At 36.4% G+C, this 16,511-nt stretch overlaps 1 protein-coding gene across 1 annotated transcript in view; it reads left to right on the forward strand.

Annotated features, from left to right (window-relative positions):
- CEP112 (centrosomal protein 112) overlaps positions 1-16,511 on the forward strand; it is a 307,227-nt gene that overhangs the window by 23,270 nt on the left and 267,446 nt on the right. The window contains 3 exon segments of the mRNA XM_090290788.1: positions 1,328-1,405; positions 9,516-9,563; positions 9,802-9,900. Of these exon segments, the coding sequence (XP_090146914.1) occupies positions 1,328-1,405; positions 9,516-9,563; positions 9,802-9,900 (225 nt within the window).

Consider the following 16,511-nt stretch of genomic DNA (forward strand, 5'->3'; position numbering starts at 1 on the left):
TATTTGTTAGTGATGAGATTTTCTAAAAGCATGAGAATGCTGTACCAAGAAATTTAATTGCAAAATAAAAAAAATTTTGGCTATACTATAGAGTCGTCGGCAGCTGTCCGTCTCGAGAGACGATGGTGTAGCTTCTTAAGAGTCTATCTGCACCGCCGAGAATGGCTGTGCAGTCCGACTCGGGAGTGACACGGTATCTGTCTCCTCCCGTGTTGAATCGACATCTTGCGATGACGCTGGAGTGTCCTCTCCAGTGAAGCTGAAGCTACAGAGCCTGGGCAGGGTAATATGGAGGGTCTGCTGTTGCCCATGCAGCAGACCCCCCCTCTCTTCGCAGCTGAAGGGTCCAAGGGAAAGACGGAGTCAATACAGCTTGGCTTCAGGTGCGCCGCAGGAGTTGCCGGTGTTGACTACAACGTCAAACCGCCTTAGGGACTCCGGCTCCGGATTTTCTGTCGGGGTTTACTCCCTTAGCCTTTCCCCTGAAGAGGTATGCCGCAAGGCAGCGGAGGTTTTTTGGAGTCAGAGTTTTCCTTCTCTGATACTATAGAGTATACATCGTTATTTTACGCAGATTTACCTTTTTGAGTTCTTAGAGCTTTCAGATCATTGTTCATTTCTGGCGTGGATTTTAGGCTGTCCTCAGTTAATTATAATTTCAATCTGGTTTGATAAATGTGTTATTTAATAAATTGTATGGGAGGTGACGAAAGCATGGAATTTTACTTTTTTTAAAGTAAAGAGTCACCGTAATTGTGTTTTTGTGATGTGAATTCAAAGCTTGTTTCTCTTTATATTCAGTGTATGAATGAGAATTAATTTAAGAACAAAGAGCTTCTTGGACATCAGTACAAACTTTCCTGTTAACTAATTTTAATGAGAGTAAATAATTCATCTTTTCAAGTATTCTCCCACCGCCCTTGAAAGCTACTGTGGTATACCACAATTAAAACTTTTTGTAAAAGAACTTAAAGAGAAGAGTCTGGATTAATTTTTAAAATATTCGTTTGATGGGTTTTTATTGAAATCTAGTTACTGCGTGAATATATTGTGGAGGCATCCCGTAGCCCTAAGCAGCTATAATAAACAGTCATTGCTCAGAATTGAGAACGAGCTCAATTGTAACCTAACCCTTTCCTCTGAGGGTAGTGTTGCATTACCAAAAAAGCACGTGGCATTCTTGCTGCTCCGAATGACATGTATTTTGTCTCCCTCCCTCCCTTTTTCCTTCTCTCTCTGCCTTTTCCCACCTTCCTCTTCTCTTTTATTGCCCCCCTCCTTCCTTCTTCCCTGTATCCCCTTTCCCTTTTTCTCTTTCATATCTCAGGACGTTCATTTGAAAAAATCTGCCGTTTCCTTGGATGACAGCGACATCGAAGCTCGCCTTAATAGTTGGAATCTTGGGGTAAAACAAGCGTTTGCTTTTAAGTATGTATATTAATGTGTCAGAATCTCATTACTTGAAAAACAGCTGAACTAATTTAATTCTATTCAGTGAATGGTATTGGGTGTTAGACAGCTGGTGCTGTTAGCACCAAGAACGATGTTCAGTACAGGAAAGAAGTACATTCCAAACAAGCATGGAACAGTCCCTGCCCTTGGCAAGCTGACTTTCTTGATGGTGCAATAAGAGATATACACATACCTGGTTAAATAATGATTTACGATAATATATGATAAAATGCCAGCGTGAGTTAGATGGAAAGAATACCGAGGTTTGGAGAAGCAAGGACATTTGCATTGGGAAAAGTCTCAGGCGGTCTCCGTGGATGAGCGGCGGCACGGACAGACACACAGGCTGGGGGCGCGGAAGTCCTTGGAGAGGTGGAGAGGCGGGGAAGTGGGAATTCAAGGCAGAAGATGGTCAGGAAGACAGGGGCGTTGTGCAAGGGAACGGCTAGGAGTGGATCGCTGGGGTTTATGTAGGGGATTCGGGGCAATGTTATCAGGCTGGATTGCATGGGAGCCTTGAGCGCAGAGCCGAGAAGTTCAGCTTTTAAATTTCAGGCAATTGTGAGCCCAGGTTTCCTTCCCCCGCTCTATGTTCCACTTTACATATACAGAAAATGAGAGAAACAAACTGTGTTTTAAAATCATAACACTGAGAGATGTAACACTTTGTTACATGTATATATTTTTTTCTGTGTGTATCTATAAAATTAACATTTAAACAAACTTGAAGTCATATTTAAATACTGTTTTATGTGCTTTTTTAAATTTGGTTTAAGTTTATAATAGTTCTGTAAAACTGAATTTTAGTAATAGCACTGGTTTTTCTTTTGGATGGATATTCCGTAACTTATTTAAGCTTTCTGTTACTTTTTGATGCTCAGGTTGCTCCCTGTTTGTTGCTAATAAAAGTAATTCTGCACTAAAATTTCTTAGAAGAGTCATTTTACACATACTTGGTCGCTTTCCTAGGTCCTCCCAGAAGGTGTATACCAATGCATTCCCCCCCCAACCCCCGGCAGTGGATGGGATTGTCTGTTTCTCACTTCTACACTGACATGAGGGATTTGACATTAGGGATTATTATTTTTTAAAAAATGTAAACCCTTCCTACTCTATGGACTTGAATGAAAGCAGTGCTTTAGGGAAATCGACTTGGCGACCTGATGAGAGTTATCGTGGGTGCCAGCAGAAACGGAGAAAGGAAACTATGAGTCTTTTAGGCCTTGGCAGTGGCCTCTGCCTCAGTGTGACCTCTGCGGAGATGGAAAGGGAGGGTAGGAAGGAAACACACCTCAGGGAGAACGAAGAATGCTTAGTGACTGGCTGGTGGGCTGAACAGAAGAGCCTGTACAGGTTTGGTTTTAGGAAATGGGAATGTTGACTCTTTGTCAATTATTTGATTGCCCCATGGGGCAAAATCATGTTAGGGGTTTAAAGGTTTTGTTTTAGACTGGCGGCGTTTGAAGAGAGGGTAAGATTCATTGCGGAGTTCATGAGACTCAAGGGCTGGAGGAGGCAGCTGCTCTAGTCTTCAGAGTTCGGAGTGAGGAGGGCTGGGGGTAGCACCAAGGGCAGGTTCCTGGCTTGTGCGCGGCTTTGAGTAGGAGGCAGGGAAATGGGTAAGAGTTGAAAGCACTATGGATCTCTTCGTGATTTTGCGAGTACGTTAGTGAAGGAGGAGAATCAGCACTGATCATGGGAGGGGACTAGTAAGTCAAAAAGCACCACATTTTCCTGTTTGAAGATGTTGGGGTAGTTGTCTAAGTTAACCAGTGTGGGAGAAGAACACAGAAAATCCCTCAGAAGGGCAAATTCTTTTTGCTGGAAAACAACATCAAAGTGAAAAACAAAATTCTGGGCTATCCTTTTAAACTTGCCTTTGCCCTTAGCTATTTGAAACTTCTGATGTACATTTTTAGCACATAGAATTCTTTTCATGATTATTTAACTGTTCAGAGGATTACATTTTTCATTTATATAATAAAGTTAAAATAAAACATCTAAAATATTTTGAGTAATGCCTTAAAACTAGGCCTGCCTGGGGTTTTGTTTCACATTTTTATTGTTCAAAGAATGTGCTAACAGTGTAAAATATAAAAGTCTTCCATTTTTATGTATTTATAACATATATGCATTAATCAGGCTGAACTGTATCTTTTGATCACAGTAGAATGAGATAAGTATCCAGCGTATTAGAAGCTTAGATTTGGCTTTGATTTTAGTTTGTATGAGAATGTACCACAAACTTTTTTCTTTATTCCTCTGAATGATCAGTTTATAAGTAGTTAATTTTTGTGCTTTATACTAAGATACATTTTTGGTATTGAAAATGTGACTGTAAGTATCTTCATTTGATGCATTTTAGATGTTCTGGAATTTGAATTTTCTAGTTTATGTAAAAAAATACATTTTCCCCCAAATATATATTTTTCTTTTTCCAGGAGTGTATTAATATTTTTTCTAGGAATATATATTTTAAGTAGAAATTTACTTACTAAGCCTAGCAATTAAATTTTCCTTCTCTATTTTTTTTTTTACTCTTTTTTTTTTTAACCTTTAATTTTTGGAAAGCTTTCTTACTTTATTAATATATTTTATATCTATTTCATGCTTACTCTCTATAGAAATCTTTTTTCTTTTTTATTGAGGATGGGCTGAGGGGCCATGGGAAGGACTTTTGGGGGGCTTTCCATCCTGGCCACCCATCAGCTCCCAGCCTGGGTCCGTGTGCTGACTGCAGAGTCTCACTCCCCTGGGAGCAAACAAACAGTGAGGGGTCAGAGAAGACAGACGCCTTTGGTCCCTGGAAGCAGAGTCGGGGTGAGGGATTTGTGCAGGGAGAGCTCTCCGGACAGGAAGTGGGGGCAGGTGGGCAGAAGTGAGTCTTCTCCTGACCCCTCAGGGAGCTCTGGAGGGTGCCTAGCATGCCAGACTCACTTGGCCCCGCCTGGAGGTCAGGGCCCATCAGGAAAGGGCGAAGTGCCCTGATGAGGACAAGGGATTCCCTTCAAGCCGCTAGCACCTGGGCATGTCCTTTTCCTGTTCCTGTGAGGAAGGCAGGACACCTGGCGGTTCTGCTCCCTACGGCCTTTGTCCCTGTGGCCTACCGAGAGCGGTTCTAACCGAGTCACTGAGGGGCCGCTGTCCCTTTGGTGTAGCAGGTGCACGACTGAGCCCCCTGAGATGAGCTGTGCCACGGGGTTGGCTGCCCAAGTTACCGACCCACAGAACTGGGAGCCAAAGCGCCTGCTTTTAATTTGAAGCCACGAAGGTTTGGGGCGATTTTCTTATGCAGCAAAAAGCTCACGGATGCTGCCGAACTGTCTTCTGGAGTGATTGTGCCCCTTTGCCTCCTCGTCTGCGGTATGTGCCAGTTCCTCTTCCGCCCCTTTCTCTTCAATAGTTGGTGCTGTCAGTTAATTATTTTTAATTAAAAATACGGAGCCATTCTTGAGAGTGGTTAGTGACATTGCACTGTGTGGTTCTTAACATGTATTTTCCTGATGACTAATAAAGTTAGATGTTTTTTATTATAGTTATTGACAGTTTGGATAGCTTCTTAGAGTGAAGTGCCTTCTTAAGGCTTTGCCAATTTTCCTGTTGGGCTGTCAGCCCTTCTCTTGTTAACACGCAAGAACTTTGTATCTATGCTGGATTAAAGTCCTTTTGAAGTATATTGTAGTGATTATAAATATTTTCTTCCACTTTGTTGCTTTCCTTCATTCTCTTTGTGGTGCCTTTGATGAACAGAAATTTAACATTTTAATGCAGTTCATTTTCTCATTTTACCACCGCTCCTTCCGTGCTGTTCTGTGCTCTCAAATCTTTGACTATTTTTAAGGTCCTGAAGATGTTCTATGTTTTCTTTCAGTAGCTCTATGATTTTGTTTTTTCTCTTTACACCTACATACCATCTGGAGCTGGTGTTGGTATATATTGTAAGACACGGAGCTAAGGTTTGTTTTTGTCAGGTGTATGTCTCTCTCCGGGCGGCAGTCCCGTTTCCTGAAAGACTTTTCTTTCCCAGCTGCACTGCCATGTTATTTTGTCGCATAAATCAGGTGACAGTGCGCGTCTGTTTCCATTCTGTTCCTTTGGCTTATTTGCTTTTCCTTGTCCAGTGGCCCGTGTCTTTATGGTTGTATTTTTATTTGTGCTCATTAAATGTTTGTTGAAATGTGAGCAAACCAGTCAATGAGCCTCCATTTGTAGTAGTATTTCTGTGGAAAAATGTTTTTCAGGTTCTAAAATATTGACTTAAAAACATTATTTTGGCATATAACTGATTTAACATCGAGGACTGAGCTTATTTTATGCAATAGAGTTTTGGCAGTTTCTCTGACAGGTATTATGACTTAAAAACATTTATTTTAGGATTTTGCTAGTAATGTATTGCTTAATAATGTCCTTTCCTCTAAGACACCTAAAGTGTCAGATAAAATGTCTATTTTTCTGGAACCACACACCGTCTTTAATGATCAACATTAGTTTTTTAGGGGGTATTTGGTGAATCTGACCAAGTCCTGAGTAATTTGAAGAAACAAACTGACAGAACCCTTTGTATCCAAACAAACAAATTTTCTAAAAGGACTAAACAAAATAAAATGTCAAAAGCCAGTTTTCATTACAGAGTGTTCAGATGTCTGTATTTATGTTGACTTTAAATTAGTATACATTTTATTATTGTGAATCTATTTGCTTCTTAAACAAGAAATTTCAATCGTGATTTATTCATGCTATTGGAACTTAATTATTTTTGGCTTTGCTTTCTGTATACTATTTTGTTAGACTTTAATGTTTCACATAAGCCCTTTTTATCTCCCACTTTGGACATTCTTTATTGTGGTATTCTTTCTTGAGATATTATGAGAGAACAAGAAGTTTTCTAAAAGAGCATGAAAAAAGTCAATGTTAAGACTGTTTACAGATTGCTTCAAGTCCATGTTACTTGTGGTTACAAAGTGGGAACATTTAACTTCAAAGCACATCTGGCTGCTGTTATGAAATCAGAAAGTAGATTGCCATTTCCCCCAAATAGACACAAGATCATGCTTTGCTATGAATAATTCTTATTGCATATTAAAAATGGTTATGAGACCAACACAATGTATTGTAAGTGGATAACAACAACAGAAGACTTGCACTGTAAACCTAGGCCAAGTGGCTCCGTTGGTTAGAGAAGATTTACACTGTACTTGTTTACAGTGTTCATTGTTGCTTTTAAATATTAGAATAGATTTTTTTCTCTTTCTTTTGTTTCATTTGAAAATGGAAATTTATGATAGGAAAAATCTTTAACTTCTGTATTTAATGGCTTTTAAAGGTGAAGAGGCTAAAATAGGAATTACTGCAACGTTGAAAGACTACATTGTAGTTAGCTTAACCAGTATTTTGTACCCTGCTTATAAATGTAGAGCTGAGTAAAAATAAATCACAAATGGTTTTCTTGGCTTTTGGTTTTAAATTTTAAGCTTAATTAGAGCTTGAGCATCTTTGAGAATTCCGTTTCTCTCTTCCTTTATTTTCCCCCTTAAATTTAATTCTCCTTCGTGAATCAGGGTTTTATATATTTTCAGATTTGCATGTTTCTTTGAAGAACTTACTTTCTATGCTGGGTTTCTCCATTCCAAAAATAGAGAATAGTTATTTACCTTTCATATATATACCTTCAAACAGTAAATATTTATTGAGTGCACTTTGCTGCCTGCTGGCCATTTGCTGTCTCTATTTTTAAAATAGCTGTGTATATATAGTACAGTGTTATTTGCTAAAGAATATGCTTCTTTCTCTGGTATGATATTTAAGTGGATTTTATTGTCTTTACTTACTAAATATTTCCCAAAGTAAATATACTAATTCAAACACCCAACAAGTAGTGCTCCACATCTGGAACACTTTTGTGTCAAATTTTTAATGTGGTGGCTGGAAAATACCATAGTATTGTGGTATTACTTACATTTTCCTTATTTATAAACAGATTGAGCCTATCATCATATGCTTATTGATCATTCAAATTTCTTCATTAGTGAAATGTGTCTCGTTTTTTTTTCATTTTTTTCTATTGTGTTCTCTTTCTTTTTTTTTATTTTTAAAGACTTTCTTTACACATTTTAGAAACTAAGCATTTGTGTGAACATCTCTCAATGTATCACTTCTCACTTTACGATATCTTTTTTGGAAATAAATTTTTTTAAATGATCAAATTTATTAATTTTTTGTTTATGCATTTTTGTTTCTTGTTTATGAAATCTTCTATACTATGAAGCCATAAAGTCATTCTTCTAGATTGGCTTCTTAACATTTTTATAGTTCTGCTTTTAATTTTAAGTATTTAATCCACTGGGAATTAATTATATATGGTGTCAGGAATGAATCTGATCTTATTCTACTTTTTAAACGCAGCCTTATTTTCTCAATAATTTTTAATGCTAGATCTTTCAAGAATAATATGCTCAGATGTGAGATCTGTCCAGAAGGTATCCAGCCATATAATATGAAAAATAGAGATATTTATTGAAGAAGATACAAAAAACCTTGTACACAGGACAATGACGCTTCAGTCCCCTTCAGTGTAGGCATGTTGGGACCTCACACAGTTCTCCCAATCGCCATCAGCTGCCCCATCATATTTTCCTGAATCTCATTGATGGTCTTAAATCTCTTCCCTTTCAAAGGTGATTTTAGTTTTGGGAAAAGCCAGAGGTCGCAGGGCGCCAAATCTGGTCTGTAGAAGGGCTGAGTTACCTGGGTGATTTGATGTTTCGCCAAAAACACTGCACTAGACGTGATGCCTGAGTGGGTGTGTTGTTGTGATGAAGCTGCCAGTCACCAGTTGCCCAGAGCTGCGGCCTTCTGAGTCATCCAAATAGTTTCCATGGATCAGTATTCAAGCTTAACGCAAAATTTGATGCAGGTTCATTGCTGTACTCAGTGACTTTGAATGCGACGGCCACACAGTACACACACTCACTCAGTGGCATCTACCGCCCCCACTGATTAGTACAGTGAAGTCATCATTGTTCACGCATGTGCATTCCAGTCCACTCTCCTTGGCCGCCAGGTTACATTGATGTCGCGCAAATCATTCTTGTTTTATTAACAATGGCTGGACTTTTTGAGTTTCTGGTACTTCCTAGTTCCATTGACTTATCTTCATTTCTTCCTTGTGAATAACTATTGGGCACCCACCACTATGTAGCAGGCCCTGTGCTGAATACGTGGGGTAGATGGGCTCCAAGACTGTCAGTGTCTGTTTTTGGAGTACACGCTTTTTTGGAAGAAGATAGTTGTCAGATCATAAATGGGAATGGACCCCTAGGGTATTACCAGAGCAGTAAGAGCTTTACTAAATTTTCTAGGGGAGATGATCCCTGAACTGAGAGTCTTGTATAAGTTAACCACGCGATGAAGTTGCGAGAATGATTCCACAGGTTGCAAAGACTCATCTATGGGAGATTGTAGAGCTTTCAAGGTAAAACAAGTCGCTAGGTATCCTTGGAGTATGGCTTACACCGAGGGATAGGCGAGCCTAAAAAGTAGGTGTGAAAGGAGTCCCAAAGGAATTTTGTATTTTAGTTGCTTTTATGGAGGCAAACTTAAGGTTTCAGGCCCCAGATCTTCCCTGGAGTGTAGTGATGAAGTTGAGACTTGAATGATGGCTAAGTAGGCGCTTATAGGGATGGGAGGGGTGGTGGGAGAGGTAGACAAAGCAATGCCTAAAGGTAGAGAGTCGTAGGAAGACCCACAATAGTCAGGTGATAGAAGTCATTTAGGATTTCTGAGAGTCTCAGCGTGAGGTGAGGGGTGATGGAGGGGAGGACAGGCAGTCAGGCCCTGCGAGGGTCATGAAAGGGCAGTTGTGTCTGCAAAGGTGGTGTTTTATATTTCATCTGGTAGGGGGCCACTAAAAATGTGCTATGCAATAGCTCTTCTAAAAAAACACAGTAAATATTAAGACATATAGGAAAGATGTTCATAAAGCGGCTTAATTCTATATGTTGTCCAATGATAATTAATTAAAACTCAAAATTCACTAAGCCTTTATTTTCTTTTTACATTTTCAGATAGAAAATCCTCGGTACCTGAGACAGAAGCCTCTCCCAGTTTCACTGGTAGGTGAGAATTCCATTGGACGTTTCCTGTGGACAGGTACTTCCAAATAAAACATTTAAGTCAGGTACAGAAAATAATGCAGGTCCACATTATGAAGCATAATTGTCTTATTAATTCTATCACTTGGAAGTGAAGGAATTTTTTTCTCCAGTGTTGGCATTATTTTGGCATAAACTTCAGGCAATTTAGAAGTTTACTTTGGGGTTCATGATAAGCCAGGCCTGAGAAAGTGTTGAGTAACACTTACTTATTCAACAGGTGACTCCCAAATTCAGCCTGAGAAAATCCAGCAGTTTCCACGAAGATCATTTACTCTCTCGAATGCATGAGAAAGAGGTAGGATTGAGATATTTCTGTTATGTTGAATTATTAACACTATTTTTATATTCTGTGTAATAAGAGTTTTCAGGTCCTAGTCAGAATGTGACGCATCATAGGAAGAGGAGGTCTTTTGTGTAAATATAAAGTCCTGATCAGAGAGGCGGCCTTTGTCTTTCTAGTTTTCAATACCCATCTTCCCCTGTGTGTGTCCCAGCTCCACGCCTTCTGTGTGGGGTGTGCCCAAGGGCTCCCTGCTGACTGTCATTCCTGGTTAGCAGGGGAATGGGATTTTTCAAAAAGATTTTATTTTTAGAGATAGGGGAATAGAGGGAGAAAGAGAGGGAGAGAATCATCAATGTGTGGCTGCCTCTTAACACGCACGCAGCTGGGGACCGGGCCCGCAACCTAGGCATGCTCCCTGACCGGGAATCAAACCAGCAACCCTTTGGTTCACAGACCAGCACTCAGTCCACTGAGCCACACCAGCCAGGGTGGAAATGGCAGGTTTTAGAAGCAGTGTTTTTGACATCAGTGAATTCTTCCACTTTCCCTTTGCCTCAAATTACTTATATCCTTCTAGTTTCACAGTTTTTACCATTTTTACTATTTAAATTGATTTACTAAAATAAGGTATGTTAGAGCTGATATATGATATAATACACTATCTTTGGTCATTTGAGAGTAAAATTGTTGAAGAGGCAATATTATTTATTGGTTAAGAGAATAGGCTATGGAGTCAAGAATACATGGATTAAATTCTACTTATTGCCCTGACCAGTGTGGCTCAGTTGGCTGGGCGTCATCCCACCAATCAGAAGGTCGCTGGTTTGATTCCTGGTCCGAGCCCATGCCTGGGTTGTGGGCCTGGTCCCTGGCTGGGGGCACGTGCAAGAGGCAACTGATTGATGTTTCTCCCCTTCTCTGTACCCCTCCCTTCCCACCTTCCTAAAAATAAATAAATAAAATCCTGAAAAAATCAAATCCTACTTATTAGCTGTGTGAAAATGAGGAGATACTGAACCTCTCTGAGCCTTGATTTTCTCGTCTAACTTGGGACGTATCTACAGGACTAATATGAAGGCTTTGTAGTCTTTAAGTACCTATATGCCTCACATATAGCAATCGTTAAGGGTTAATTTGCTTTAATACTCTCTTTCTTAAAGTTTCCATTCTGGGAAATTTAAAAATCATCAATATTGTTTTTGTTTTTGCTTATGACACCAATGAAATGTTGTTCATCTGGATGTCTGACAGGGAGCACTGTTAGATTAGGAACCCAAGAGACTGTCCTTAACCTGCTTTACCATTCTCTCGTCACATGACCCAGGGAGCTTAAGAATATTGGTTTTTAGTCTTTGTTTAAAGAGACAGTACTTACTGACTGATCTCACGGGGTTGTTACCAAATCAGATGAGAATCATGAATATGCCTGTAACTTGTAAACTGTAATGCATTATTTAAATGTGCAAGTGTGAAAAACGTTATTGGACTTAGATTAATGATTCTGGTATATTTATTTAAATAATTTAACCTTTATTTTAATGAGGCTGTTTCTAAGAATTTCTAAAATTTAATTTGTTTGGTTATTTTCAACATGATTTAAGTTTTCTTACCACCCTCTTTATGAAATATCACAATGGTCTTGATTTCTTCCTTAGATATTCCAAACAATATCATGAGTATATAAGTTTATTTTTGTTGATAGTGGAGGAGGGGTGGCTGTTTTTATAATTTTTCACCGGGTAGAATTATTCTTAAATTGAATTTATTGGGGTTGCATTGGTTAATAAAATTATATAGGTTTAATCTCAGTAATATTCTGTTATTTTGTAGCTCCAATTTAAGGCATGCAGGATTTTTTTCCCCTAGTGCAATCCTAGTGTTTAAAAAAAACCATTTAAATAAAAATAAGTTACATTTTATAAAACCTTTTTGAGGGTAATACTTCTTGTATTCAGATGCACCTCTTTTGAGCTCTTGTTATGAATTTATTTCTTTTCAAAAGTTGTCAATTATTTTTGCAAGTCATTTCTAACCATTTTTCTTCTTACTTTTCTTTTTACTTTTCTCTCGTACTGTTTCTTACTGTTGAGGCTTCTTACCAAAGAATAATTAAAATAATTGAAAGGAAGTGGTGGCTTTTTGAAATTTTTTTGGTCTTTCAAGAAATAATATCTTTATGGTGATATTTTGGGTCAGGGCTAAACATACCAATGCTACCCAAATATGTGTTGAAAGAAAAAAATATTTATAGCTATCATGTATTGCATCAGAGATTCATTTTTAAATGTGTGTGGTTTTATTTTGTCCACGCCCTGATGTTTTTGTTTTTCTTTTTGGCATACTGTAAAAATATTTTGGCATCATTGAGAAGTTTGCATGTAAACATAAACTTACGCAGTGTACATTTTGGCTAAAATAACCCTTGTGCAATTACACAGTCATTTCTGACTTGTTTGAAAAAATGTTTTTTTCATCCTAAAATACTTGAAAGAATAGCTGAGTTGTTCCAATATGAGAACTGTCTTAGTTTCTTTTTTCTTCTTAAGTAGTAGTTGTGATTTTAAAATAGTTCCTGTGGGTTTTTATTAAGAAATTTTAGAAATTATAGACAGATGTAAAGAAGGAAATAAAATTACGTATAAAATTAACACCTAGAAATAAGAACAGTGGGGAAATGTCATTGTATTTTTTTTTTTTTGTCTTTTCATTGTGTCCTAAAAACATACATTTTTCAATTGAGAGAGAGATATATTGTCTTGTATATCTTGAGTGTTTTTATTTATTTTTATGTCTTTTTTATTGTTGTATTACTTGAGTATTTTTCATGCTCTTAAATATTGTTCCTAAGGATCTACTTTTAATGGCTACATTATACTTCATATTATGGAGGTATGCCCACTTAATTTAACTTATTCCTATTGTTAGGTATTGAGATTGTTTTTAATTTTCAGCAGCATAAAGAACTCAGGAAAGAATATTGTTATATTTCTAAATATTTCTTTGGGGTAACAAATTATATGATAAAATTGAAGGACAGGTTTTTATAACTTTAGTGTCATGAGCAATTTAACTTGTAGAATAAAAAGTAATACTTGGAAGCCTGTTAAAAGTTGTGTGACACTAGAGGGTACATGTGAAGAACTTACTATGTACAAAAAAGAATGAAAATAAGACAAAGGTATTCAGGAGCCATTTAAAAGCAGAAAAAAGTAGCAGTTTAAAATGCCTTTAGAAATACTAGTTAAAATTGTTATACAGAACAAGTATTTTTCTTACAAATTTCTTTGATTTCAGAACAAAATGGTAAAATATTTTTATTTTTAAAATAGAAAATATTAATTATATTGCTTATTTTTGTTTCTTTTCCAGAGATAATTTTCTAACTTGGATTTTTTTCTCTAAATTTAAATGCATAATTATTTTGTGATATGCATAGTTATTCTTTAGAAGGATACTCTTATATCTACTTGCTTACGTGACTTTTATTAAACATTTACTTTTAGGCATGAGGCTGAATGCTTTCTGTTTTGAAATTCAGAAGAATCTTGCATATAAGGCAACCCTGATGTGTCTTGTGCATGTTCTCTAAGTGTTCTCTGAAAATGCTTTTATTGTTGCTGGGGGGTGTTTTAAAAATAATAAATAGAATTGTTTCAAGTGAAATTACCTTTATTTTTAATTGAAATATTGAATATTACATTAAATACTTAATGTTCATTTTCTCAACACCTCGTCTTTATTCTTCAGAAGTAATCATTGCTAAAACTTCAATATCTATTGCCTTAAAAAAATTTTAGGAATATTTCATTTTTAAAAATATAAAAGAGATCATAGAGCATAGCTTATATACTATTGGATTTTTCTTTTTTAAATTAGATATATATTCTGTTGATTTTTCAGTGTCACATATATGGGTTCATTATTTTAAATTGTTGTTTTGTATTTCATTTTACTGATGCACACATTTTATTCATATACTTTCCCACTGAAGGAGACAGGTTGTGGAGAGTCCTTTGCTATAACAAAGTGTTTCAACAACTTCCTTGTGTGTATCTTTGTGTATTGTATGTTTATTCTTACATGGTAAATTCGGTGACATGGAATTAGTCACAGGATTGCACAATGAAATTTTTGATTGACATTGACAAATTGCCCTCAAAATCAGGTTCAGTTTGCCCAGGAGTGCGGCGTGGGAGAGAGTGGGAGCAATGAGTAAGGGGTGTGGAAGTTCCTTTTCAGAGTGTGCAATTGTTCAAAATTTGGATGGTGTGATAAGTCCATAGTTCTTTGATTTTTTAAAAAAGCACTGAATTGTATACTTTCAATGGGTGAATATTATGGTATATGAGCTTTGTATATCATTAAAGCTGTTAAACAAAGTTGCATATTTGTATGATACTGTTTTCCCATTTTATCATCAACACTCAATTATGAACATGTTTGATTATCTGAGAGAAAATAGTATTTTGTTTTGATATTTACTTTTCTTTTATAATAAGTGAAAATGATCGTATTTTGTCTATTGATAATCTTTAATTTCACTTTGTGACCTGTCTTTTCTTATAGTTTTCCATATTTTCATTGACTTGTTTGTCTTCATTGTGATATCTAAGAGCAATTGATATGTTAAGGAATTCTAGTCTTTGTCATGTATTTGGTAAATAATTTTCCCTATATGTCTTTTGATTTATTTCTGTTTTTCAATACATGGAAGTTTTTAAAAATAGTTTGATCTCTTAATCATTCCTCTATGTCTTCTGGTTTTTGTATCACACTTAAAAAGCCTTTTGTATTCTAAAATTATGAAAAAATGAACTCATTTTTCTCTCTTAAAATCTTATTTTTATATTTAAATTTCAGATTCATTTCAGAGGTTTTTATTGTGAGTTGTGATGGTAATCTAGGTTAGTCCATTCTTAATGTTATAAAATAAAATAAACAATAAAATAAAAATGTTGAAGGTTGAAACGCTTAAAGAATGCAGTAAGTGTGGAGAGTAGGGAGTGATGCACACTTTTGTACAGATTACAGAGTTTATCTGTGTCATGAAGCAGTTAGTAAAAGATTTAATTGTGTTGAAAATTAGTCTTAAAATAGTTAATTAACCTTTATTCATCACTTTATAAAACACAACTTCCATTTAAATTTATAATTGTATGAAAAATACGTAGATGTTAAATGAGTAACATTTGCAATATTATTTTTTTAGAGTTAAAAAATTGTACTAGTTTTATTTTGGAGGCTAAAAGTATACCTATAAAATATTTTAAGATGTTCTTTAGATTTTCAGTTTATTTTGGGCATTGTGAGAGAACATATGTTCAGGGACAACGATCCTTTATTTTAACTGTTGCCTGTCACTCACAAACATACTTGGACTTGTTTACCTTCACAATTGCTAACACATTTCCTGTGATAGCCACATCACAGAATTGTGTGACAGGGAGCATCATCAAGCAGTGGGTTGGCTTCGTTTGGTTTTGTTTTGATTTTTGGTTTCCTTAAAAAGATTTCTGACATGGATTAAGACATTTGGAAAATTATTGTCACTAAAAGTGAAAGAAGAGACAATACAACAGGGAAGATTAATTTTCTGAGCAATCATCAGTGTTTAGAGAGCAGATGGTAAAAACTGCTCTTCTGTAAAATAAAATAGAAAATTTCCTTTGAACCTCACCTCCAACCATATTGAATGTTCCAACCTATTGCCTAAAAAGGGATGTTGCTTCTTTCTTACATGTAATGCCAATTAAGCATTTTTCCTTTGTGAATCTGCTAGTGAAATGTAGAATTTAAATAAATCCATGATAATGACATCTATGGTCATTGTCATAATAAATGAAAGAACTGATATTTTAAAACATTTCTTGTGAATACAGCATTCACATTCACCCGGTTTCACAAAATATAAGTAATTACACAGAGAAATACCATTTTAAACAACACCCAGGCAAGGATCAGATCATTGCTCGTATCTCAGAAGCTTGCTGTCTGGCCCTCCCTATCCTAACTCTCTTTAGCCTTCCCTAGAAGTGACTACTATCCTGATTTTTCTGATGATAACTTCCCTCTCTTTTTAAAGTTGATTTTGCCACCATCTGTGCATCCTTAAAAATGAAAATATTTTTATTTTAGTAGATTTTGAACTTCATATAAATAGAACTAAACTTTATGTTTTCTTTTGTGCCATGCTTCTAATAGAATGTTGGTGACATTTGTCCTTGGTATGCCAAATCATTATAAGAGGTTCATGTGCCTTGCTTTCTATTTAATGAATGCCATGTGTCTTGACATTTTTTGTGGAATCTATTCTAATTTTTGGCTTTTGCAAACAATAATCCTATAAACAATCTTGTACTTGTATCCTGACGCACGTGCAAGAATTTTCCAGGGTAGTGGCTCTCAAAGTATGGTCCATGAACCCCGTAGTCCCCAAGACTCTTTCATGAAGTCCGTGAGGTCAAATTTTTTTGGCAATAATATTTAAATGTTATTTACTTCTTTACTGTATTTATGTTTGCACTGATATGGCAACACAGTACTGAGTAAAATTGTACCTTGACCTATGTCAAGGCAGTGGCACTAAAAGTGATCGTCATTATATTCTTCACTGCCACACGCTT

Source organism: Furipterus horrens, unplaced genomic scaffold (assembly GCF_987537825.1).
Source record: "Furipterus horrens unplaced genomic scaffold, mFurHor1.1.pri manual_scaffold_11, whole genome shotgun sequence".
Taxonomy (NCBI): Eukaryota; Metazoa; Chordata; class Mammalia; order Chiroptera; family Furipteridae; genus Furipterus; species Furipterus horrens.